This window comes from Oncorhynchus mykiss, chromosome 3 (assembly GCF_057628025.1).
Source record: "Oncorhynchus mykiss isolate SJ-2025 chromosome 3, ASM5762802v1, whole genome shotgun sequence".
NCBI classification, from domain to species: domain Eukaryota; kingdom Metazoa; phylum Chordata; class Actinopteri; order Salmoniformes; family Salmonidae; genus Oncorhynchus; species Oncorhynchus mykiss.
In genome coordinates, this window is record NC_143024.1 from 89964862 (window position 1) to 89992632 (window position 27771).

The 27771-nt window shown below is 42.0% G+C and overlaps 1 protein-coding gene and 1 long non-coding RNA gene across 2 annotated transcripts; both read right to left on the reverse strand.

The window, feature by feature from the left end:
- Window positions 1–1101: 1101 nt before the first annotated feature.
- On the reverse strand, window positions 1102–1970 carry LOC149984719 (uncharacterized). Its single transcript, XR_016494880.1, has 2 exons — window positions 1884–1970; window positions 1102–1304 (listed from the first exon to the last, which is right to left on the reverse strand). It is a non-coding gene; the product is annotated as an uncharacterized LOC149984719 (long non-coding RNA).
- A 9292-nt stretch (window positions 1971–11262) lies between these two features.
- crfb4 (cytokine receptor family member b4 precursor) lies at window positions 11263–23918 on the reverse strand. The gene is given in 7 exon segments (NM_001281378.1): window positions 11263–12407; window positions 13819–13964; window positions 14146–14293; window positions 20312–20466; window positions 20805–20977; window positions 23149–23275; window positions 23807–23918. Coding segments are annotated over 7 exon segments (978 nt in total). The 5' UTR covers window positions 23874–23918; the 3' UTR covers window positions 11263–12245.
- Window positions 23919–27771: the final 3853 nt, after the last annotated feature.

Sequence of the window (27771 nt, forward strand, 5' to 3'; positions counted from 1 at the left end):
CTTGCAGAGCGGCCTTTCAAGTTATGTCGATATAGGACTCGTTTTACTGTGGATACAGATACTTTTGTACCATCTTCAAAAGGTCCTTTGCTGCTGTTCTGGGATTGATTTGCACTTTCGCACCAAGGTACGTTCATCTCTAGGAGACAACGCGTCTCCTTCCTGAGCGGTATGACGGCTGCATGGTCCCATTGTGTTTATACTTGCGTACTATTGGTTGTACAGATGAATGTGTTACCTTCAGGTGTTTGGAAATTGATCCCAATGATGAACCAGACTTGTGTAGGTCTTCAAGTTTCTGATGTCTTGGCTTATTTCTTTTGTTTTTCCCATGATGTCAAGCAAAGAGGCCCAGAGTTTGAAGGTAGGTCTTGAAATACATCCACAGGTACACCTCCAATTGACTAAAATTGTTAAATAGCCTATCAGAAGCTTCTAAAATTTTCCCAGCTGTTTAAAAGTGGAATTGTGATACAGTAAATTATAAGTGAAAAAATATGTCTAAACAATTGTTGGAAAAATTACTTGTGTCATGCACAAAGTTGATGTCCTAACCGACTTGCCAAAACTATAGTTTGTTAACAAGACATTTGTGGAGTGTTTGGAAAAACAAGTTTTAATGAATCCAACGACTTCAACTACGTACTCCTCTAATCCTTACATCTTATGTTTCGACAGGAAGACGAAGTGATAGAGTAATAAAACCGTACTGTCTCCCTTAAGGTAACCTGACCTGACTTCAACCCCCTTGACGTCTAATCCAAAGCTTTCCACCCGTATCACCTATTGCACACCCTTGACTCCCTCCCGTCCACCCAGCACATTCCACAGCCACTCTGTCTTTCTACAGAGAACCATTAACTTCTGACATAAAACCCAGTCTCTTCCACTCATTTATCCACTATGTTTATGCGTATAACACTGTTCAAAGTTTCCTCAAATCCAACAGTCCCTCCTATGGAAAGATAGCTTCCTAATGTTCAATTTACATAAACTTGGAAATTACATATAAATGGACAAACAATGATAATAAAACACAAAAATATATATATATATATATATATATATATATATATATATTTAAATGAACAAACAATGATAAACATTCGCCGTGAGGTTTACAAGCGTAGAGCCTGATGGCCTCTGTTCTATGATCACACCGCACACAATTGTATTTCCGTCTCTCATCACACAGCAAAATGACATTCCAGCTGAACCTGCTGTCTTGTTCCATGTCAGCTGGAACGCTTTTGTGTTTCTCCACTCTCTTCTTCTGGTTCCTAAGAGAGTGTGATCGCACAAGACTTGGAAAACAAACCAAAAAAAAGACACACAAAACATAACAGTATTAACAACGTGATAAGCAATGCATATTAATATATGCATGAAAACCAAAGTCTGAGATCATGACGATTTTCACTCTCTCTTCACCTGACTCTATACTTTTCTGCTGGATTCCACAAAAATGAAGACCCTAAAAAAACCTCATGCTTTCGCCCAGTCTTACCCTTCCAGCCCCAGGTTCTGAGAGGCGTTCCCAAGTCATGTCATTTTCACTTTGTTCCCCATCTCCTCCATTGCCACACCTCTACATCCTCTTAAGGTAACTCAGTACTGTATATGCTTTCACATAAACGCTTTCAACATGTTGTTCAGAGTACAATTATAACATCTATCCTCTTTCATATGGTGCATTAGCCAATAAAGCAGCTAACCCCAACCCAACTATGATGTTTAAAGTAGCTCCTAGACCCAACACTAGACCTAGACCCTGAATCCAACACTAACAAACGCCTAACCTTATCCCTTAGCTTAGCTAACGTTAGCCAAAACAAATTGCAATTCGTAACATATGAAATGGGCATCCACAAATGAATACATACCTGTGGTAACATATGATACTCATTTGATTGTTACAGCTTTACGTTTACTATGTTCCGTCTACCCCTGAGTCCAGGTTGGAAGGACCTGTGGAAATAGAGGGGAGAGAGGCTGTCAAGTTCAGGGATGAAGATATGCTATTTGCATGGCAAGCCTTCCTCTTTGTATCAACACGTTACATACAACTCTCCTTCTGTGGCCTCCAACTGCTCTTAAATGAAAGCAAAACTAAATGCATGCTCTTCAACCGATCGCTGACCACACCTACCCACCCATCCAGCATCACTACTCTGGACAGTTCTGACTTAGAATATGTGGACAACTACAAATACCAAGGTGTCTGGCTAGACTGTAAACTCTCCTTCCAGACTCATATTAAGCATCTCCAATCCAAAATTAAATCTAGAATCAGCTTTCTATTTCGCAACAAAGCATCCTTCACTCACGTTGCCAAACATACCCTGGTAAAACTGACCATCCTACCGATACTTGACTTCGGCGATGTCATTTACAGAATAGCCCCCAACACTCTACTCTGCAAATTGGATGCAGTCTATCACAGTGCCATCCGTTTTGTCACCAAAGCCCCATATACTACCCACCACTGCGACCTGTATGCTCTCGTTGGCTGGCCCTCGCTTCATATTCGTCAACAAACCCACTGGCTCCAGGTCATCTATAGGTCTTTGCTAGGTAAAGCCCCGCCTTATCTCAGCTCACTGGTCACCATAGCAGCACCCACCCGTAGCACGAGCTCCAGCAGGTATATTTCACTGGTCACCCCCAAAACCAATTCCTCCTTCGGCCACCTTTCCTTCCAGTTCTCTGCTGCCAATGACTGGAACGAACTGCAAAAAAATCACTGAAGCTGGAGACTCATATCTCCCTCACTAGCTTTAAGCACCAGCTGTCAGAGCAGCTCACAGATCACTGCACCTGTACATAGCCCATCTGTAAATAGCCCATCCAACTACCTCATCACCATATTGTTATTTATTTATTTTCCTCCTTTGCACCCCAGTATCTCTACTTGCACACTCATCTTCTGCACATCTATCACTCCAGTGTTTAATTTGCCATACTGGAATAATTTTGCCACTATGACCTATTTATTGCCTCACCCCCTTTATCCTACCTCATTTGCACACACTGTATATTATTTGACTGTACGTTTGTTTATTCCATGTGTAACTCCGTGTTGTTGTTTGTGTTGCTTTGCTTTATCTTATCCAGGTCGCAGTTGTAAATGAGAACTTGTTCTCAACTAGCTTACCTGGTTAAATAAAGGTGAAAAAAAAAAAAAAAAAAGTTGAACTAAAAATTCAGTTATAGCTTGTTCCACTTGTACTTTTGCGATACTTGAGCAGTGACTAGACATTTGATTAAAATAATTCCCAACTCAACAAGTGTTACAGGTGAATCTAAAGGCAATATTGGTCGTGCATATAGTGCATTCGTCAAGTATTCAGACCACTTAACATTTTCCACATTTTGTTACGTTACAGCCTTATTCTATAATGAATTTAAAAATAATCCCTCAATCTACACAATAATGACAAAGCTAAAACAGGTTTGTAGAATTTTGTACAAATTCATAAAGTAACTTTTTACATAAGTGTTCAGACCATTTACTTAATACTTTGTTAAAGCACCTTTGGCAGCGAATACAGCCTCAAATCTTCTTGGGTAAGACGCTACAAGCTTGGCACACCTGTATTTGGGGAGTTTCTCCCATTCTTCTCTGCAGATCCTCTCAAGCTCTGTCAGGCTGGATGGGGAGCGTTGCTGCACAGCTATTTTCAGGTCTCTCCAGAGATGTTCGATCGGGTTCAAGTCCGGGCTCTGGCTGGGCCACTCAAGGACATTCAGAGACTTGCAAAAATGTCTAAAACCCTGTTTTCGCTTTGTTATTATGGGTTATCCTAGGGGCATTGGCAGACACAATGTAAGTAACTTAATTTATGTCTCCCTAATTGCCCTGAATTCCTCTTATCTTACAGCTATTATATGCAGTAATCCATGAGCCTATGAACCAGAGTTATACAGTTAACACCGAGGCGGTGTACCCTTGTAGGAAGATGTAGAGCAGGCCAGAAGGCAAAACTGAAAAAAAGAAAGCCTAACCTCCATTAAATAAAATTATGGCAGAGCTGAAACAGTACTTCTGTTCCAGGGTGTTTATTTACATAGCGATTCTGGAAGAAAAACAGTACTGTCACCAAAAGTATACATTATGGGACAGCTTTATATATTAAAATATATACACACAATACTCCCCCATCAACAGCTCAATCAAAATGGTGTGTGTGTGTGTACACCAATCGCTTCTCCATCACGGAAGACCACTTTGTGCAGCTCACCCTGCACTATCAGTTCCAATGTAAATAACATGAGTAAGTCTACCTCTGATAAGCTTCCCAGTAAAGCATTAAAAAACCAATTAAGCAACCCAGAAGAGTGCTAAAAATAGCCCATATTTACATATGCAGCCTGAGAAACAAGGTCCATGAAGTCAATAACTTGCTTGTAACACATGACATTCATATTCTGACTATCTCTGAAACTCACTTAGATAATACCTTTGATGATACAGTGGTAGCAATACATGGTTATAACATCTACTGTAAAGAAAAATGTTAACAGGGGTGGTGTTGCGATCTATATTCAGAAACACTTTCCTGTAAAGCTTTAGAGACAATCTAATGTTAAATACTGCTGAAGTAATATGGCTACAGGTTCATCTGCCTCACCTAAAGCCCATTCTTGTGAGAAGCTGCTATAGACCACCAAGTGCTAACAGTCAGGATCTGGATAATGTGTGTGAAATGCTTGATAATGTATGTGATATCAACAGAGAGGTATATTTTATGGGCGATTTTTAAATATTGACTGGCTTATCAAGCTGCCTACTCAAGAAAACACTTCAAACTGTAACCAGTGGGCTACAACCTGGTTCAGGTTGTCAGTCAATCAACCTACCAGGGTATTTACAAACAGCACAGGAATGAAATCATCTTTACTAATTCTGCAGATATTTTCTTTAAAGCAGGATCTAAATCCATAGGATGTAGTGATCACAAAATAATAGCCCATATCTAGGAAAACCAACATTTCAAAGGCTGGGCCTAATATAGCGTATAAGAGGACAGGCTGGGCCTAATATAGTGTCTAAGAGGTCATACAATATACGTTTTGTAGTGATTCACATGTTGATGATGTAAAGAATATTTGTTGGTCCGGTGTGTGTAATGAGGGGCCACCAGACGCTGCACTTTACACGTTTATGAAACTACCTATTCCAGTTACTAATAAGCACACAGCCATTAAGAAAATGACTAAAAACTGTTCAATCTCCTTGGATGGATGAGGAATTGAATAAATGTTATGGTTGAGAGGGACGAGGCAAAAAGGAATGGCAAATAAGTCTGGCTGCACAGCTGATTGGTAAACATACTGCAAATTAAGAAATGTGACTAAACTAAATAAAAAAGAATGACAAGCCACCGGGGTCTGACAATCTGGATGAAAAATTACTGAGGATGATAGCGAACGATATTGCCACATCTTCAATTTAAGCCTACTAGAGAGCATGTGCCCTCAGGCCTGGAGGGAAGCTAAAGTCATTCCGCTGCCCAAGAATAGTAAATCCTCAAATAGCTCAAATAGCTCAAATAGCCAGCCACTCAGCCTGTTACCAATCCTTACTTCTGAAATAAATGGTGTTTTACCAGATACAATGTTATTTCACGGTAAACAAATTGACAACAGACTTTCAACACGCTTATTTTTTTTTTTTAAATTTATTTTACCTTTATTTAACCAGGTAGGCAAGTTGAGAACAAGTTCTCATTTACAATTGCGACCTGGCCAAGATAAAGCAAAGCAGTTCGACAGATACAACAACACAGAGTTACACATGGAGTAAAACAAACATACAGTCAATAATAAAGTATAAACAAGTCTATATACAATGTGAGCAAATGAGGTGAGAAGGGAGGTAAAGGCAAAAAAGGCCTTGGTGGCAAGGTAAATACAATATAGCAAGTAAAACACTGGAATGGTCGTTTTGCAATGGAAGAATGTGCAAAGTAGAAATAAAAATAATGGGGTGCAAAGGAGCAAAATAAATAAATTAATTAAATACAGTTGGGAAAGAGGTAGTTGATAGGGCTAAATTATAGGAGGGCTATGTACAGGTGCAGTAATCTGTGAGCTGCTCTGACAGTTGGTGCTTAAAGCTAGTGAGGGAGATAAGTGTTTCCAGTTTCAGAGATTTTTGTAGTTCGTTCCAGTCATTGGCAGCAGAGAACTGGAAAGGGAGGCGGCCAAAGAAAGAATTGGTTTTGGGGGTGACTAGAGAGATATACCTGCTGGAGCGTGTGCTACAGGTGGGAGATGCTATGGTGACCAGCGAGCTGAGATAAGGGGGGACTTTACCTAGCAGGGTCTTGTAGATGACATGGAGCCAGTGGGTTTGGCGACGAGTATGAAGCGAGGGCCAGCCAACGAGAGCGTACAGGTCGCAATGGTGGGTAGTATATGGGGCTTTGGTGACAAAACGGATTGCACTGTGATAGACTGCATCCAATTTGTTGAGTAGGGTATTGGAGGCTATTTTGTAAATTACATCGCCAAAGTCGAGGATTGGTAGGATGGTCAGTTTTACAAGGGTATGTTTGGCAGCATGAGTGAAGGATGCTTTGTTGCGAAATAGGAAGCCAATTCTAGATTTAACTTTGGATTGGAGATGTTTGATATGGGTCTGGAAGGAGAGTTTACAGTCTAACCAGACACCTAAGTATTTGTAGTTGTCCACGTATTCTAAGTCAGAGCCGTCCAGAGTAGTGATGTTGGACAGGCGGGTAGGTGCAGGTAGCGATCGGTTGAAGAGCATGCATTTAGTTTTACTTGTATTTAAGAGCAATTGGAGGCCACGGAAGGAGAGTTGTATGGCATTGAAGCTTGCCTGGAGGGTTGTTAACACAGTGTCCAAAGAAGGGCCGGAAGTATACAGAATGGTGTCGTCTGCGTAGAGGTGGATCAGAGACTCACCAGCAGCAAGAGCGACCTCATTGATGTATACAGAGAAGAGAGTCGGTCCAAGAATTGAACCCTGTGGCACCCCCATAGAGACTGCCAGAGGTCCGGACAACAGACCCTCCGATTTGACACACTGAACTCTATCAGAGAAGTAGTTGGTGAACCAGGCGAGGCAATCATTTGAGAAACCAAGGCTGTTGAGTCTGCCGATGAGGATGTGGTGATTGACAGAGTCGAAAGCCTTGGCCAGATCAATGAATACGGCTGCACAATAATGTTTCTTATCGATGGCGGTTAAGATATCGTTTAGGACCTTGAGCGTGGCTGAGGTGCACCCATGACCAGCTCTGAAACCAGATTGCATAGCAGAGAAGGTATGGTGAGATTCAAAATGGTCGGTAATCTGTTTGTTGACTTGGCTTTCGAAGACCTTAGAAAGGCATGGTAGGATAGATATAGGTCTGTAGCAGTTTGGGTCAAGAGTGTCCCCCCCTTTGAAGAGGGGGATGACCGCAGCTGCTTTCCAATCTTTGGGAATCTCAGACGACACGAAAGAGAGGTTGAACAGGCTAGTAATAGGGGTGGCAACAATTTTGGCAGATAATTTTAGAAAGAAAGGGTCCAGATTGTCTAGCCCGGCTGATTTGTAGGGGTCCAGATTTTGCAGCTCTTTCAGAACATCAGCTGAATGGATTTGGGAGAAGGAGAAATGGGGAAGGCTTGGGCGAGTTGCTGTTGGGGGTGCAGTGCTGTTGACAGGGGTAGGAGTAGCCAGGTGGAAAGCATGGCCAGCAGTAGAAAAATGCTTATTGAAATTTTCAAATTTTCAATTATATAGGCTTATAGGAAAGGACACTCAACAAGCACGGCACTTAAATGACTGATGATAAACTGATTGTGGGGGCTGTCTTGTTAGACTTCAGTGCAGCTTTTGACATTATCGATCATAGTCTGCTGCTGGAAAAACTTGTGTTATGGCTTTACACCCCCTGCTATAATGTGGATAAAGAGTTACCTGTCTAAAATAACACAGACGGTGTTCTTTAATGGAATGCTCTCCAACATAATCCAGGTAGAATCAGGAATTCCCCAGGGTAGCTGTTTAGGCCCCTTACTTTTTCAATCTTTACTAACGACATGCCACTGACTTTGAGTAAAGCCAGTGTGTCTATGTATGCGGATGACTCAACACTATACATGTCAGCTACTACAGTGACTGAAATGACTGCAACACTTAACAAAGAGCTGCAGTTAGTTTCGGGATGGGTAGCAAGGAATAAGTTAGTCCTAAATATTTCCAAAACTAAAAGAGTTGTATTTGGGACAAATCATTCACTAAACTACGTCTCGTAATGAATAATGTGAAAATTGAGCAAGTTGAGGTGACTAAATTGCTTGGAGTAACTCTGGATTGTAAACTGTCATGGTCAAAACATATTGATACAACAGTAACTAAGATGGGGATAAGTCTGTCCATAATAAAGCTCTGCTCTGCCTTCTTAACAGCACTATCAACAAGGCAGGTCCTACAGGCCCTAGTTTTGTAGCACCTAGGCAACTGTGCAGTAGTGTGGTCAGGTGCCAGAAAGAGGGACTTGGGAAAATTGCAATTGGCTCAGAACAGGGCAGCACGGCTGGCACTTAAATGTACACAGAGAGCTAATATTAATAATACGCATGTCAATCTCTCTTGGCTGAAAGTGGAAGACAGATGGACTTCATCATTACTTGTTCTTGTAAGAGGTGTTGACAAGCTGAATGTACCGAGCTGTCTAAAACACTAGCACACAGCTCGGACACCCATGCATACCACACAAGACATGCCACCAGAGGTCTCTTCACAGTCCCCAAATCCAGAACAGACTACAGGAGGCACACAGTACTACATTGAGCCATGACTACATGGAACACTATTCCACATCTGATAACTGATGCAAACAGTAGAGTCAGATTTAAAAAGCAGGTAAAAATACACCTTTACGGAACAACGGGGACTGTGAAGAGACACAGAAGGTACAGACACATGTAAACAGTACGCACACATTGTTGTATGGTGGTATTGAACATGTTGTGTTGTGGACATGTGGTGGTGTAGGGACGTTATATGATGTCCTGTTTTATCTTTAGTTCATTCAGTACAAACACAGTTCACTGTTTTATCTGTTGTATTATATGTAATGTGGGTGTTTTGGTGTGTTTGGATCCTAGGAAGAGTAGCTGCTGCCTTGACAGGAATTAATGAGGATGCATAATAAACCCCAGGAAGAGTAGCTGCTGCCTTGACAGGAACTAATGAGGATCCATAATAAACCCCAGGAAGAGTAGCTACTGTCTTGGCAGGAACTAATGGGGATCCATAATAAACCCCAGGATGAGTAGCTGCTGTCTTGACAGGAACTAATGGGGATTCATAATAAACCCCAGGAAGAGTAGCTGCTGTCTTGGTAGGAACTAATGGGGATCCATAATAAACCCCAGGAAGAGTAGCTACTGTCTTGGCAGGAACTAAATGGGATCCATAATAAACCCCAGGAAGAGTAGCTGCTGCCTTGGCAGGAACTAATGGGGATCCATAATAAACCCCAGGAAGAGTAGCTGCTGTCTTGGCAGAAACTAATGGGGATCCATAATAAACCCCAGGAAGAGTAGCTGCTGTCTTGGCAGGAACTAATGGGGATCCATAATAAACCCCAGGAAGAGTAGCTGCTGTCTTGGCAGGAACTAATGGGGATCCATAATAAACCCCAGGAAGAGTAGCTGCTGTCTTGGCAGGAACTAATGGGGATCCATAGTAAACCCCAGGAAGAGTAGCTGCTGTCTTGGCAGGAACTAATGGGGATCCATGATAAACCCCAGGAAGAGTAGCTGCTGTCTTGGCAGGAACTAATGGGGATCCATAATAAACCCCAGGAAGAGTAGCTGCTGTCTTGGTAGGAACTAATGGGGATCCATAATAAACCCCAGGAAGAGTAGCTGCTGTCTTGGCAGGAACTAATGGGGATCCATAATAAACCCCAGGAAGAGTAGCTGCTGTCTTGGCAGGAACTAATGGGGATCCATAATAAACCCCAGGAAGAGTAGCTGCTGTCTTGGCAGGAACTAATGGGGATCCATAATAAACCCCAGGAAGAGTAGCTGCTGTCTTGGCAGGAACTAATGGGGATCCATAATAAACCCCAGGAAGAGTAGCTGCTGTCTTGGCAGGAACTAATGGGGATCCATAATAAACCCCAGGAAGAGTAGCTGCTGTCTTGGCAGGAACTAATGGGGATCCATAATAAACCCCAGGAAGAGTAGCTGCTGTCTTGGCAGGAACTAATGGGGATCCATAATAAACCCCAGGAAGAGTAGCTGCTGTCTTGGCAGCAGCTAATGGGGACCCATAATAAACCCCAGGAAGAGTAGCTGCTGTCTTGGCAGGAACTAATGGGGATCCATGATAAACCCCAGGAAGAGTAGCTGCTGTCTTGGCAGGAACTAATGGGGATCCATAATAAACCCCAGGAAGAGTAGCTGCTGTCTTGGCAGGAACTAATGGGGATCCATAATAAACCCCAGGAAGAGTAGCTGCTGTCTTGGCAGGAACTAATGGGGATCCATAATAAACCCCAGGAAGAGTAGCTGCTGTCTTGGCAGGAACTAATGGGGATCCATAATAAACCCCAGGAAGAGTAGCTGCTGTCTTGGCAGGAACTAATGGGGATCCATAATAAACCCCAGGAAGAGTAGCTGCTGTCTTGGCAGCAGCTAATGGGGATCCATAATAAACCCCAGGAAGAGTAGCTGCTGTCTTGGCAGGAACTAATGGGGATCCATAATAAACCCCAGGAAGAGTAGCTGCTGTCTTGGCAGGAACTAATGGGGATCCATAATAAACCCCAGGAAGAGTAGCTGCTGTCTTGGCAGCAGCTAATGGGGATCCATGATAAACCCCAGGAAGAGTAGCTGCTGTCTTGGCAGGAACTAATGGGGATCCATAATAAACCCCAGGAAGAGTAGCTGCTGTCTTGGCAGGAACTAATGGGGATCCATAATAAACCCCAGGAAGAGTAGCTGCTGTCTTGGCAGCAGCTAATGGGGATCCATAATAAACCCCAGGAAGAGTAGCTGCTGATAATAAACCCCAGGAAGAGTAGCTGCTGTCTTGGCAGGAACTAATGGGGATCCATAATAAACCCCAGGAAGAGTAGCTGCTGTCTTGGCAGCAGCTAATGGGGATCCATAATAAACCCCAGGAAGAGTAGCTGCTGATAATAAACCCCAGGAAGAGTAGCTGCTGTCTTGGCAGCAGCTAATGGGGATCCCTAGTATGAAATACAAATACAAAGTGTGTAGATTGATGAGGATTTTTTAAATATATATTTTTAATCAATTTTAGAATAAGGCTGTAATGCAACAAAATGAGGAAAAAGTCAAGGGGGCTGAATACTTTCCGAATCCATTGTAGACCCATTGCTGATGATGTCTTGATGATGTCATGATGATGTCATGACTGCTGTGTCACAAGCTAAATACAAAAATGCCATTTTCCATAAAAATATTTGGAGTGTGTCGTATCAGTCAGCTCATAAGGAGAACTCTCTCTGGTGGAATAGTGGGTCACCATTCAATTGCCCTATACTCATATCATAAAATGCCAGTGTACCAAGGCCAATAATGAATAAAAGGCATTATTGATCATTATCATACACATTACACCAGGGTTCCCTAACTGGCAGTGGTTATATTCGCCCCCCCAAGTTCTCAGTCAAATTTTTATTTTATTTTTAACAGCAGGAAATCAGCTCGTAGTGATTTTAGGCATCATAGAAACATGTGATCGTATACAAATGGAAGCAAGGTCTGAAATGATTGTTTCAGTCAAATATATTTGTTTGGGTTCTTGCGGCTAATTTGCATACGATCACAAATTATTTGTAATTATTTTTTCCCGAACCCCCAAGAGATAAAAAATCAGGCCTGCAGCTGAATCTAGTAGATGACACCTGCATTACACTAAATTATCTCTCTTAGAATTTCATCACAGGGATGAATAAATAACTAAATCCCTGATGTCAGTTAGACTATTATTTCTCACTAAGAGATACGTCCTCTTCTCTGCCATCCATTGATGTCTTCGTTTCTTCCTCACGTCAGTCTTTCACCCATATTTTCCCCATCCACTTCAAGATCTTTGTGATTGGGTGCAGCCAACATTAAAGGCGAGTCGAGACTGACTGATCAACCAATCACCTTGCATCATAAACAACAACTTAATATTATTTATAGATCGGCCTGTCAGTCGCGGTGTTGACGCTCTCGAACACTGCCTTTCTTTTGCATTGTCAGTCAGTCTGGTTATGTGCTTTATGTTCTGTCCACCAGAGGGCGCTCTCTCTCTCTGTCTCTGTCCCCCCAGGCATGATGCTGACCTCATGGTACACCTCATCAGGCTGGGGGTTGCTCTGCAAGGCCAGGATGGAGGAGCACTGAGGATCCAACAGGTACTGCATGGGGAGGAGAGGGGAGGGGAGAGGAGACTTTGGTCACACTAAAGGCATCAGCTTGAAAACCGAATTAGTGTGCTCGCATACTCCCTTAATTAAAAGATATTCACTTAAAAAATTGGAACAAAAACACCAATAGTACTGTTTGTCTATCTAAATAGAATTCTAGAATTAATAGACCAAATGAATCTAATATAACTCAAGAAATCTAACATTCATTTAGAAAGAGCCAAAAAAAACAACAACTCTTGACGAAGACTAAACCGAATGAAAAAGTCACAAGATGTTGTCATAATATATGCACGAACTGTTCTGAACTGTTTCGGATGGGAAGCATGAGGACGCCTTAAAGGCCTTTCAAAGTAATCTCTTTAAAGGTCTTTCAAACTAATCTCAATTAACCAAAAACCTTGTGAAATTTGGTCATATTTTATTTATTTAACGAGGCAAGTCAATTAAGAACAATTCTTATTTACAATGACGGCCTACCATAAGACAAAAGGCCTCCTGTGGGGACGGGGGGTGGGATTAAATATAGAACAAAACACACATCACGACAACAGAGCTACACTTCATAAAGAGAGACCTAAAGACAACAACATGGCATGGCAGCAACACATGACAACAACATGGTAGCAACAACACAGAGTACAAACATTGTTGGGCACAGACAACAGCGCAAAGGGCAAGAAGGTAGAGACAACAATACATCACACAAAGCAGCCACAACTGTCAGTAAGAGTGTCCATGATTAAGTCTTTGAATGAGGAGATTGAGATAAAACTGTCCAGTTTGAGTGTTTGTTGCAGCTCGTTCCAGTCGCTAGCTGCAGCGATCTGAAAAGACGAGCGGCCCAGGGATGTGTGCACTTTGGGGACTTTTAACAGAATGTGACTGGTGTAACAGTTTAACTTTCATCCGTCCCCTCGCCCCAACCCGGGCTCGCACCCTCTGCACACATAGACAACTGACACCCACGGAAGCATCGTTACCCATCGCGCCACAAACGCCGCGACAGCACTTGCAGAGCAAGGGGAACAACTACTTTTAAGGTCTCAGAGCGAGTGACTTCACCGGTTGAAATGCTATTAGCGCGCACCACCGCTAACTGGCTAGCCGTTTCACATCGATTACACTGGCAGAACAGATGCACATTTATGTTTAAGCAGTCTGTCCACAAGAGATTAGACTAAAACCATTCATCATTATGCCAAGATATAACAGGACACACTGATTACATGGAACTCAGCCAAAGACAGAGCCTCATTGACAGTCCCCCCCCCCCTTAAACAGCAGCATGAACATGTCATTTATGGGTGCGCAAAATAACAAATGATACAGTTACTACACACAAAGAAACACACAGTGTATTATTATTCATTAAAACACAATGATCATGCGCCATACTGACCACTGTGAAATGTCCAGGCAGCTTGACCTTGGGTCTGAGGAAGCGGACCACCCTGTAGCAGTGCCAGAATGCTAGAACCACCAGGGGCACAGACACAGCCATCACCACAAACATCCCCAGGGCCATCACCCAGGGCCTGTCCTTGGCTGCAGACGGTTTGGGGTTGGGGAAAGTGGACACCGGGGGACGAAGAATTGAGTTGAGCAAGAGTAGACTTGTACTCGGAGAATCATTGAAGGCAACAATCTAATACTCATAATTTGTGTTTTTTACAGATGTAAAAAAAAAAAGGGGAGGACAAGAGAGAGAGAGAGAGACGGCGCTCACCCTTAGCGGTGCTCTCACACGTAACGTTGCTGGGCTGGCTTTGTTTGAAGAACCTTTCGGTTACCACCCAGACCTGAAAACAGTACCTGGTCCATTGCTCCAGCTCCAACACCACTTCATGCAGTTGGATGCCATTCATCCGTGTGACCTGCAGGGGGTGATAGAGGAGCAGTGAGGAAGCAGTGAGCGCCACGCAATGAGTCTGTTTTACACACATTGTAATTCTTTCATATTAAACTGATTGGCAGCCGGCACATTATGCAATAGTCATGTAAACACCTTACTCTGATTATCTTAAAAAAATCGGGCGTACGGTCAAAATTAAAGTTAGCATGCGCCGATTAAAACATCTGTTTTTTTCTGAGCCATCTTTTAAAATGATTAGGACACGTAAATCGGCGATCCAGCAGTGTAATTGATCTGCGCGTGGGCTAGCACCAGCCGAGCCGTCCTCCCTCAGGGCGATTTAAGTGAGTTCGGGAACAACTGAATGTATGTGTGTCTCAGAAGTAGCTTTCACATACAGTAGTACAAACTTCGGTAACACTTCCTTTGAAAGGATCTTTACTACACCGCAATCAACCATGCATTTACACTGTAACAACTATTATAGTTAACAGTAACAACTACCAGTAGTAGTTGCAGTATGTAATTACAGGAGGTGTAACAATGAATGGTTGTTACCATGCTTGTTTCAAAATGGGCAGGTTTCCCACTAAATTCACCAACTTTGTGTGTTTTCGCTTCTTATCAGCTGCATACAAGCTACAACTGTCACAAAGGTTGTGACCCCTCGTCGGTGTGCCACCACATTCGCCAAGGAAATGTGTTGTGTTTCTTCTCAGAATCGTACAGTTAGAACTGTCACAAAGGTTGTGACCCCTCGTCGGTGTGCTGGATGCCTGAGAAACTGCAGTAAAAGTGCAATAACTGCAGTTAAACTGTGGTATTTTGAAACACATTAATTGCAGAACAACTGCAGTAACACTGCAAAAGTACTGCAGTAAAAAAAAGTGATTTATTCATTTTGGAGCGTACTGCACTATAACTGCCTTTATACTGCAGTGTACTGCGGTGATACTGCACTGTGAGGGAGCCTATGCTCAATAGGCTCTAATTACTTACCCTTCAATGTGCACTGTTCTGTGTCTTCACTCAGTGTTGTTGCTAGCACTTGACCCCAAAATAAAGTTAACTTGGTTGAGCTGGCAAAAACAGATCAGTAGGGCAATCTCACTGACTGGGATCTAATACGCATAGTACATTTAATGTTTTGCCCAAGTACAATGTAATTACTAAAGGTTTTACACAGGCTGTAGCTAGTTAAAATGAAGTTTATCTTGAGCGGCCCTCATTTTAAAGCTTCCGGAAGTTTCACTTCACAACAAGGTACAGAAATTAAGTGAATTCTGGAATTAAACTTCCGGAAGCTTTAAAATGAGGGCCAGATTGTCCGTATGGATCATGTACTGTAGTTAGTTACATTACATTAGTTACAAGTAAGTACACCTCAAGATACACTTCATTTGAACTATCTACATCCTGTGTAACTCCTAGTAATTACATTGTACTTAGGCAAACATTTAAATGTAGTATCCTTTGAAACAGGGTATTTATCCTCATCTGGGATGACCAAGTTAACCCAGATTGGTATACTTTATTTTGAGTGGAGATATAATAACAACAGTGCACTTTCATGGCTAAGTAATCAGAGCCTATTGAATAAAAAAATCTATTGGGACACCCAGCGCACCCGACGAGGGGTCACAACCTTTGTGACAGTTGTAACTGTACGCAGCTGATAAGAAACAAAACACTAAGTTGGCGAATGTTGTGGGCAACCTGCCCTTTTATCACAGCTGATAAGAAACGAAACACTAAGTTGGCGAGTGTATTGGGCAACCTGCCCTTTTATCACAGCTGATAACAAACGAAACACTAAGTTGGCGAATGTATTGGGCAACCTGCCCTTTTATCACAGCCGATAAGAAACGAAACACTAAGTTGGCGAATGTATTGGGCAACCTGCCCTTTTATCACAGCTGATAAGAAACTAAACACTAAGTTGGCGAATGTATTGGGCAACCTGCCCTTTTATCACAGCTGATAACAAACGAAACACTAAGTTGGCGAATGTATTGGGCAACCTGCCCTTTTATCACAGCTGATAAGAAACGAAACACTAAGTTGGCGAATGTATTGGGCAACCTGCCCTTTTATCACAGCTGATAAGAAACTAAACACTAAGTTGGCGGATGTATTGGGCAACCTGCCCTTTTATCACAGCTGATAAGAAACTAAACACTAAGTTGGCGAATGTATTGGGCAACCTGCCCTTTTATCACAGCTGATAAGAAACGAAACACTAAGTTGGCGAATGTATTGGGCAACCTGCCCTTTTATCACAGCTGATAAGAAACGAAACACTAAGTTGGCGAATGTATTGGGCAACCTGCCCTTTTATCACAGCTGATAAGAAACGAAACACTAAGTTGGCGAATGTATTGGGCAACCTGCCCTTTTATCACAGCTGATAAGAAACTAAACACTAAGTTGGCGAATGTATTGGGCAACCTGCCCTTTTATCACAGCTGATAAGAAACTAAACACTAAGTTGGCGAATGTATTGGGCAACCTGCCCTTTTATCACAGCTGATAAGAAACGAAACACTAAGTTGGCGAATGTATTGGGCAACCTGCCCTTTTATCACAGCTGATAAGAAACTAAACACTAAGTTGGCGAATGTATTGGGCAACCTGCCCTTTTATCACAGCTGATAAGAAACGAAACACTAAGTTGGCGAATGTATTGGGCAACCTGCCCTTTTATCACAGCTGATAAGAAACGAAACACTAAGTTGGCGAATGTATTGGGCAACCTGCCCTTTTATCACAGCTGATAAGAAACGAAACACTAAGTTGGCGAATGTATTGGGCAACCTGCCCTTTTATCACAGCTGATAAGAAACTAAACACTAAGTTGGCGAATGTATTGGGCAACCTGCCCTTTTATCACAGCTGATAAGAAACTAAACACTAAGTTGGCGAATGTATTGGGCAACCTGCCCTTTTATCACAGCTGATAACAAACGAAACACTAAGTTGGCGAATGTATTGGGCAACCTGCCCTTTTATCACAGCTGATAACAAACGAAACACTAAGTTGGCGAATGTATTGGGCAACCTGCCCTTTTATCACAGCTGATAAGAAACGAAACACTAAGTTGGCGAATGTATTGGGCAACCTGCCCTTTTATCACAGCTGATAAGAAACGAAACACTAAGTTGGCGAATGTATTGGGCAACCTGCCCTTTTATCACAGCTGATAAGAAACGAAACACTAAGTTGGCGAATGTATTGGGCAACCTGCCCTTTTATCACAGCTGATAAGAAACTAAACACTAAGTTGGCGAATGTATTGGGCAACCTGCCCTTTTATCACAGCTGATAAGAAACTAAACACTAAGTTGGCGAATGTATTGGGCAACCTGCCCTTTTATCACAAGCATGGAAAACAAGCATTCATTGTTACACCTTTTTTTCTAATTAACAGACCACAATTACTGCCATGTGGCTGTTACAGTGAATTACAATACTCGTTAAAGGGTAATTACACACACTGTAATAAGAACCACGAATAAGGACCACTGTAATAAGGACCACTGTAATAAGGACCACTGTAATAAGGACCACTAATAAGGACCACTGTAATAAGGACCACTAATAAGGACCACTGTAATAAGGACCACTAATAAGGACCACTGTAATAAGGACCACTGTAATAAGGACCACTAATAAGGACCACTGTAATAAGGACCACTGTAATAAGGACCACTGTAATAAGGACCACTGTAATAAGGACCACTAATAAGGACCACTGTAATAAGGACCACTAATAAGGACCACTAATAAGGACCACTGTAATAAGGACCACTAATAAGGACCACTGTAATAAGGACCACTAATAAGGACCACTGTAATAAGGACCACTAATAAGGACCACTGTAATAAGGACCACTAATAAGGACCACTGTAATAAGGACCACTAATAAGGACCACTGTAATAAGGACCACTAATAAGGACCACTGTAATAAGGACCACTGTAATAAGGACCACTAATAAGGACCACTGTAATAAGGACCACTGTAATAAGGACCACTGTAATAAGGACCACTAATAAGGACCACTGTAATAAGGACCACTGTAATAAGGACCACTAATAAGGACCACTGTAATAAGGACCACTGATAAGGACCACTGTAATAAGGACCACTAATAAGGACCACTGTAATAAGGACCACTAATAAGGACCCCCATTTAAAATGAAAAGCGTTAGCCAAACTTTATACGTCCAAACTCAAATATACTTCCCAAAAATAAACACGATTGCTGTGGTATAATATTATTTTTGATTGCCGATTTTCTGCATTTATCAGAGTGCCATCCGGTAGTCTGATTTCAGATGTATCCATGTTAAAAGAGGATTATTAGGGAAATCGTTCCTTCTTGCAAAGCATGTAAACGTTTTAATATCAAACTATTATATTAATCTATCTACAATAATCCCATTATATATTCAACTATCTACAATAATCCCATTATATATTCAACTATCTACAATAATCCCATTATATATTAATCTATCTACAATAATCCCATTATATATTCAACTATCTACAATAATCCCATTATATATTAATCTATCTACAATAATCCCATTATATATTCAACTATCTACAATAATCCCATTATATATTAATCTATCTACAATAATCCCATTATATATTCAACTATCTACAATAATCCCATTATATATTAATCTATCTACAATAATCCCATGATATATTCAACTATCTACAATAATCCCATTATATATTAATCTATCTACAATAATCCCATTATATATTCAACTATCTACAATAATCCCATTATATATTCAACTATCTACAATAATCCCATTATATATTAATCTATCTACAATAATCCCATTATATATTCAACTATCTACAATAATCCCATTATATATTCAACTATCTACAATAATCCCATTATATATTCAACTATCTACAATAATCCCATTATATATTAATCTATCTACAATAATCCCATTATATATTCAACTATCTACAATAATCCCATTATATATTAATCTATCTACAATAATCCCATTATATATTCAACTATCTACAATAATCCCATTATATATTCAACTATCTACAATAATCCCATTATATATTCAACTATCTACAATAATCCCATTATATATTCAACTATCTACAATAATCCCATTATATATTAATCTATCTACAATAATCCCATTATATATTAATCTATCTACAATAATCCCATTATATATTAATCTATCTACAATAATCCCATTATATATTAATCTATCTACAATAATCCCATTATATATTCAACTATCTACAATAATCCCATTATATATTAATCTATCTACAATAATCCCATTATATATTAATCTATCTACAATAATCCCATTATATATTCAACTATCTACAATAATCCCATTATATATTAATCTATCTACAATAATCCCATTATATATTCAACTATCTACAATAATCCCATTATATATTAATCTATCTACAATAATCCCATTATATATTAATCTATCTACAATAATCCCATTATATATTAATCTATCTACAATAATCCCATTATATATTAATCTATCTACAATAATCCCATTATATATTAATCTATCTACAATAATCCCATTATATATTAATCTATCTACAATAATCCCATTATATATTAATCTATCTACAATAATCCCATTATATATTAATCTATCTACAATAATCCCATTATATATTAATCTATCTACAATAATCCCATTATATATTAATCTATCTACAATAGTCCCATCATTGTGTGCATGTAACCGTACTCAATGTGTCACCAGATGATCACCCCTACGGTTATCAAGTTCACCATTGGCAGATGGAAAGTAGTTTATGTGCTCAGACCCTAAACCTGCATCTCATACTCCTTATTGGTTACTGTCAATATGACATCAGATGTGAAAGGTCAGGCAAACTGCTTTACTTTGTTTCGCCATTCCTCAGATCCCCTGGTTGTAGGCAGTGGACATTACACTCCAAATGTATAATCCCAGATGGAAAGTAAAATGGCCACCATACCTTCTTCTCCTGGCCCTCCTTCCAGTAGGCGACGTTAAAGGTTGCATGATTGTAGATCTCTTTAAACTCAGAGATCCTGAGCACTGGGTCTTCGATGCTCACTTCAATGTTCGCACCACTGGAGACTAGAGTCACACTGGGAGGGCCTAAAGTGGCTGTGGAGAGAGACCGAGAGACATGGGGAAGAAAGTGACCTAAAGGAAGTGGCGACCTCTCAGGGGTAAAGAAATGACATGGCACCTGCTAGCAGATCACCATAGTCCATTAAAGAGCAAAAGCTGTCAGGCTCCAGTCTGTAATGATAACACTCTGCTTTGCCCTGACCTCTGGTTTAACAGTACCTGTTATTACAAATTTCATACCCATCTCTAGTGCACTGCAAAAAAAAAAAAAAATACTATGAAATGCCCATGTATGTCTTAGGTATAGGTTATGAATGTGTTATGAAATCCTTATGTAGATTGAAGTTACAGATGGGTAACTAGGAACTCACTGTGTTCATCCATGACAAACTCCTTAGTCTCCACCCAGTGAGATGTCTCTCCCTCTCGTTCTGCCCTCACTTGGAAAGTGTACACTCCAAATTTGTTTAGATGTCTGGTGAAGTCACAGCATAGGGCAGTTGTGTCCAAACATACAACCTGGTAGCTGTTCCTGATGCTCTTCCTGTGTTCAAAACAAGACAGCCCTGTATTTTTATTGCGGTAGACGGCACGGTAGCCTAGTGGTTAGAGCGTTGGACTAGTGACCAGCAGGTAGCCTAGTGGTTAGAGCGTTGGACTAGTGACCAGCAGGCAGCCTAGTGGTTAGAGCGTTGGACTAGTAACCAGCAGGTAGCCTAGTGGTTAGAGCGTTGGACTAGTAACCAGCAGGTAGCCTAGTGGTTAGAGCGTTGGACTAGTAACCAGCAGGTAGCCTAGTGGTTAGAGCGTTGGACTAGTAACCAGCAGGTAGCCTAGTGGTTAGAGCGTTGGACTAGTAACCAGCAGATAGCCTAGTGGTTAGAGCGTTGGACTAGTAACCAGCAGGTAGCCTAGTGGTTAGAGCGTTGGACTAGTAACCAGCAGGTAGCCTAGTGGTTAGAGCGTTGGACTAGTAACCAGCAGGTAGCCTAGTGGTTAGAGCGTTGGACTAGTAACCAGCAGGTAGCCTAGTGGTTAGAACGTTGGACTAGTAACCAGCAGGTAGCCTAGTGGTTAGAGCGTTTGACTAGTAACCAGCAGGTAGCGTAGTGGTTAGAGCGTTGGACTAGTAACCAGCAGGTAGCCTAGTGGTTAGAGCGTTGGACTAGTAACCAGCAGGTAGCCTAGTGGTTAGAGCGTTGGACTAGTAACCAGCAGGTAGCCTAGTGGTTAGAGCATTGGACTAGTAACCAGCAGGTAGCCTAGTGGTTAGAGCGTTGGACTAGTAACCAGCAGGTAGCCTAGTGGTTAGAGCGTTGGACTAGTAACCAGCAGGTAGCCTAGTGGTTAGAGCGTTGGACTAGTGACCAGCAGGTAGCCTAGTGGTTAGAGCGTTGGACTAGTAACCAGCAGGTAGCCTAGTGGTTAGAGCGTTGGACTAGTAACCAGCAGGTAGCCTAGTGGTTAGAGCGTTGGACTAGTAACCAGCAGGTAGCCTAGTGGTTAGAGCGTTGGACTAGTAACCAGCAGGTAGCCTAGTGGTTAGAGCGTTGGACTAGTAACCAGCAGGTAGCCTAGTGGTTAGAGCGTTGGACTAGTAACCAGCAGGTAGCCTAGTGGTTAGAGCGTTGGACTAGTAACCAGCAGGTAGCCTAGTGGTTAGAGCGTTGAACTAGTAACCAGCAGGTAGCCTAGTGGTTAGAGCGTTGGACTAGTAACCAGCAGGTAGCCTAGTGGTTAGAGCGTTGGACTAGTAACCAGCAGGTAGCCTAGTGGTTAGAGCGTTGGACTAGAAACCAGCAGGTAGCCTAGTGGTTAGAGCGTTGGACTAGTAACCAGCAGGTAGCCTAGTGGTTAGAGCGTTGGACTAGTAACCAGCAGGTAGCCTAGTGGTTAGAGCGTTGGACTAGTAACCAGCAGGTAGCCTAGTGGTTAGAGCGTTGGACTAGTAACCAGCAGGTAGCCTAGTGGTTAGAGCGTTGGACTAGTAACCAGCAGGTAGCCTAGTGGTTAGAGCGTTGGACTAGTAACCAGCAGGTAGCCTAGTGGTTAGAGCGTTGGACTAGTAACCAGCAGGTAGCCTAGTGGTTAGAGCGTTGGACTAGTAACCGAAAGGTTGCAAGAACGAATCCCCGAGCTGACAAGGTACAAATCTGTCGTTCTGCCCCTGAACAAGGCAGTTAACCCACTGTTCCTAGGCTGTCATTGAAAATAAGAATTTGTTCTTAACTGACTTGCCTAGTTAAATAATGGTATAAAAACAAACAAAAAAAGACTATTGTTACCAGTGTTTGTAAGCTGTTTGTTTGTTCAGTGTATGTACGCTGTTTGTTTGTACGCTGTTTGTATGTCTGAAACAAGTTCTGACAAGTAATTGTGTAAAAAAAAAAAAAAAGTGAAATAGTTGCACCTATTCCTTATAGATATAGTGAGTGTATGTTGATGTGTGTGTGTGTGTGTGTGTGTGTGTGTGTGTGTGTGTGAGGGTGTGTGTGTGAGGGTGTGTGTGTGTGTGTGTGTGTGTGTGTGTGTGTGTGTGTGTGTGTGTGTGTGTGTGAGGGTGTGTGTGTGAGGGTGTATGACACAGATTCTTCTGGGGACGACAACTTGTGGGTGTGTCATTTCTCCTCTTTCCCAGCACCCATAAGCAGGAAGTGTGCCATATTTAAATGTTCACCCTCACTTGGTTGTGTTGTTTGGTTCTGTTCATATTACCCCTTGTATTCTGATCTGTAGGTGAGGTTTCCCGTGTGGTTCTGAGGGGGATCCCACTCCAACACTAGTCCCATGTTGATGGAGGTAATTCTGATGTTACTGGGACTTGGAAGTTCAGCTAACACTGCTGTAAAAGCACAGTTATACACAGTTGAACATACTGACAAATACACATCATTCAGGGGGATTACAGGCTTTAGATAAACACGGGTATTGAGTCAGATGGGGAAAATTGTATTTTATGTGTCTTGGACGATTTTAAGAGTTAAAAAAAAAAACATTTAGAGAGAAATTAAGCCCATTGCACTTCCTCGAGATGAACACTCTTGACCACATATGGTATGTGGGTAAAACCTTAAACCAATGTGTATGCATATATTTAGCCTACATCATCAGTATGTCAATCTAACAGAGACCAAAATGCGACGTGTTTCCATTGGTTCCCACTAGTGACAGTAAAAGTAGATTATGGAATGTATAAGTGCTAAATAAATGTAGCCTATAAAAGACTGAAATTATCACGAAATATCAACAACAAAAAGTTCGTAAACCAGTCGTGATATTGAATGGTTTAAAACATTCATCTACAGTCAAAGCCAATCGATTGACAGCACGTTGGTAGACTATGATGTGGTGAAGTCGAAAGAGAAATACTGACCTGTCATTCCATGTAAAGTTAAGCATAATAGTTTGACAAACAAGATAGTAAACACCGTAGATTGCATGTTGCCCGAGAGATGTTCTGTGTAGTCCAGCGACACTGAAATGTTCGCTATATTTGCTTCAGGCCGATCTTGAGAGTTTATTGTGTACTTTCTGAAAGGGCGGAGAATTGCGGGGAAGCGAAACCAAGCTGAGTGATATAAATACAGAAGAAGCCCGGGCAGGTTTCCATTGAACCAAGTTTAGTCGATGTCGGAAAAAACCTTTAGGCTTTAGGCTTAATGGAAACGGCAGATATAATATTCGATATAAGATCGACAAAATGTGTATCCGTTCGACAGGGGTGGATCTTTATTTTGTCTTACTTTATTGCGACAAATTCTGATTGAATGAGCAGTGTTTTTCGAGTGAATGATTGCCTAATACGTTTGATAGAAAACAGGGCACGTGATGTTTCGCCATAACTATAGTTTCACTCCACATTTCATTCTAAATGCCTACTGCTTGTCAAGTAATTTTTCAAATACAAAAATTATATTGATTTGTCAAGTATTGTTCTGACTTGCAAGATTGCCTGAACTGCTGCTTCACCTTGCTTCTTTGTAACGTTACATTTCTGAGTCAAAACGGATAAAGGCTAATTTATTGTTCCCGAATTTGAAAAACGGAAATCGACTTTGTTTGTCATTTATGGTGTCAAAATTAGACAGGGAATAATGGGAAACAAATAACAATATTTATTACATTTATATTTTCGTTTGGTTCCTACCAAGAAGTACCCGCCCCCTCATAGAATATTATTGGTGCTTTAGGAGTGTTTTCAGCCTGGGTTACCAGCACAAAGAAAGGAGTCGAGTGTGTGAGTGTGACAGGAAATCAAAATACTCATCTTAGTTTAAAGACAGGCTCCTGAAAGAGGGACATTTCTTTTTTTGCTGAGTTTATATATACAGTTGAAGTCGGGAAGTTTACAGACACTGAGGTTGGAGTCATTAAAACTTGTTTTTTTAAACACTCCACACATTTCTTGATAACAAACTATAGTTTTGGCAAGTCGATTAGGACATCAACTTTGTGCGTGACAAGTAATTTTTCCAACAATTGTTTACAGACAGATTATTTCACTTATGATTCACTGTATCACAATTCCAGTGGGTCAGAAGTTTACATACACTAAGTTGACTGCGCCTTTAAACAGCTTAGAAAATTCCAGAAAATGATGTCATGGCTTTAGAAGCTTCTGATAAGCTAATTGACATCATTTTAGTCAATTGGAGGTGTATCTGTGGATGTATTTCAATGCCTACCTTCAAACTCAGTGCCTCTTTGCTTGACATCATGGGAAAATCAAAAGAAATCAGCCAAGACCTCAGAAAATAAATTGTAGACCTCCACAAGTCTGGTCCATCCTTGGGAGCAATTTCCAAAAGCCTGAAGGTACCACGTTTATCTCTACAACACAACTGTCATACTGCTCAGGTAGGAGACGCGTTCTGTCTTCTACAGATGAACGTACTTTGGTGCGAAAAGTGCAAATCAATCCCAGAGAAACAGCAAAGGACCTTCTGATGATGCTGGAGGAAAGTACAAAAGTATCTGTATCCACAGTAAAATGAGCCCCATATCTACATAACCTGAAAGGCCGCTCAGCAAGGAAGAAGCCACTGCTCCAAAACCACCATAAAAAAGCCAGACTACGGTTTGCAACTGCACATGGGGACAAAGATCGTACTTTTTTGAGAAATGTCCTCTGGTCTGATGAAACAAAAATAGAACTGTTTGGCCATAATGACCATCGTTATGTTTGGAGGAAAAAGGGGGAGGGCTGCAAGCCGAAGAACACCAAGCCAACCGTGAAGCACGGGGGTGGAAGCACCATTTTGTGAGGGTGCTTTGCTGCAGGAGGGACTGGTGCACTTCACAAAATAGATAGCTTCACGAGGAAAGAAAATGTGGATATTTTGATGCAACATCTCAAGACATCATTCAGGAAGTTAAAGCTTGGTCACAAATGGGTCTTCCAAATGGACAATGACCCCAAGCATACTTCCAAAGTTGTGGCAAACTGGCTTAAGGACAACAAAGTCACGGTATTGAAGAGGCCATCACAAAGGCCTGACCTCAATCCTATAGAAAATTTGTGGGCAGAACTGAAAAAGTGTGTGTGAGCAGGGAGGCCTAGAAACCTGACTCAGTTACACCAGCTCTGTCAGGAGGAATGGGCCAAAATTCACCCAACTTATTGTGGGAAGCTTGTGGAAGGCAACCTGAAACGTTTGACCCAAGTTAAACAATTTAAAGGCAATGCTACCAAATACTAATTGAGTGCATGTAAACTTCTGACCCACTTGGAATGTGATGAAAGAAATAAAAGCTGAAATGATTCTCTCCACTATTATTCTGATATTTCACATTCTTAATATAAAGTGGTGATCCTAACTGACCTAAAACAGGGAATTTTTACTAGGATTAAATGTCAGGAATTGTGAAAAACTGAGTTTAAATGTATTTGGCTAAGGTGTATGTAAACTTCCGACTTCAACTGTATATCATCTCTCAGTATGTGATCACACATTTTGGTACTTGTTTCTCTACGTTAATAATCTTGATTTATGTTCAACCAAATAGAGAAATGAGCAAAGAGCGGGATGAGGCACAAGTTCGGATTTGAGGAGATTTTTCGAGAAAGCTATCGCACAGCATTACACTTTCAATTTGTGATAGTGATATTTCTTTCCATTTCCCCAGTATAGTGAAGGGCGACTCTGGCAGCACCGGAGTGAAGGGCGACTCTGGCAGCACCGGAGTGAAGGGCGACTCTGGCAGCACCGGAGTGAAGGGCGACTCTGGCAGCACCGGAGTGAAGGGCGACTCTGGCAGCACCGGAGTGAAGGGCGACTCTGGCAGCACCGGAGTGAAGGGCGACTCTGGCAGCACCGGAGTGAAGGGCGACTCTGGCAGCACCGGAGTGAAGGGCGACTCTGGCAGCACCGGAGTGAAGGGCGACTCTGGCAGCACCGGAGTGAAGGGCGACTCTGGCGGCTCCGGACAGGCGGGAGAACCTGGAGGGAGGAGACAGAGACAGGCTGGTGCGTGGCGCTGCCACAGGACCCACCAGGCTGGGGAGACCTACAGGAGGCCTGGTGCGTGGAGGAGGCACCAGATGGACCGGGCTGTGGGGGAGCACTGGAGCGCAGCCTTGGCACCACTCCTCCAGGCTGGATGACCCCCTTTAGCCCGGACCCTCCAGATTGCAGGCACAGGTTGAACCGGGCTGTGGGTGAGCACTGGAGATCTGGTGCATACCACTCGCACCTCTCCCTTAGGCTCAATGCCCACATTCGCCTGGCAGGGGCGGAGTGCAGGCATAGGGCGCACTGCACCCTCCCAGCGCCCCGGAGACACAGCACACAGAGCCGGTGCAGGATACCCTGGGCCGAAACGGCGTACCGGAGACCAAACACGCTGGACCAGCACAATACGCCCTGGCTGGATGCCCACTCTCGCATGGCACTTGCGGGGGACTGGCCTATAGCACACCGGGCTATGAGCGCGTATTGCTGTATCAGTGGATGGTAGATTCATGCTGTATCAGTGGATGGGAGAGCCATGCTGTATCAGTGGATGGGAGAGCCATGCTGTATCAGTGGATGGGAGAGCCATGCTGTATCAGTGGTGGGGAGAGCCATGCTGTATCAGTGGATGGGAGAGCCATGCTGTATCAGTGGAGGGGAATCGCAAGCAATACCGCTTCTTGAAAACCTTAGGGTTTGTACTACCTTCTTAAAGTACATGCTGGTCTTTTAATTATGAAGTATATGGTGGTGATATTATTTTGCAGTTGGTCTTCTTTTTAGAAAAAGATGAATTGTCAATTAGAAGGCCATTTTCCAAGAGGCCTTTGCCCACTTAGGTATTTAATTAACATGTGGCCATAATCCTGTATTTTATTTTTATAGC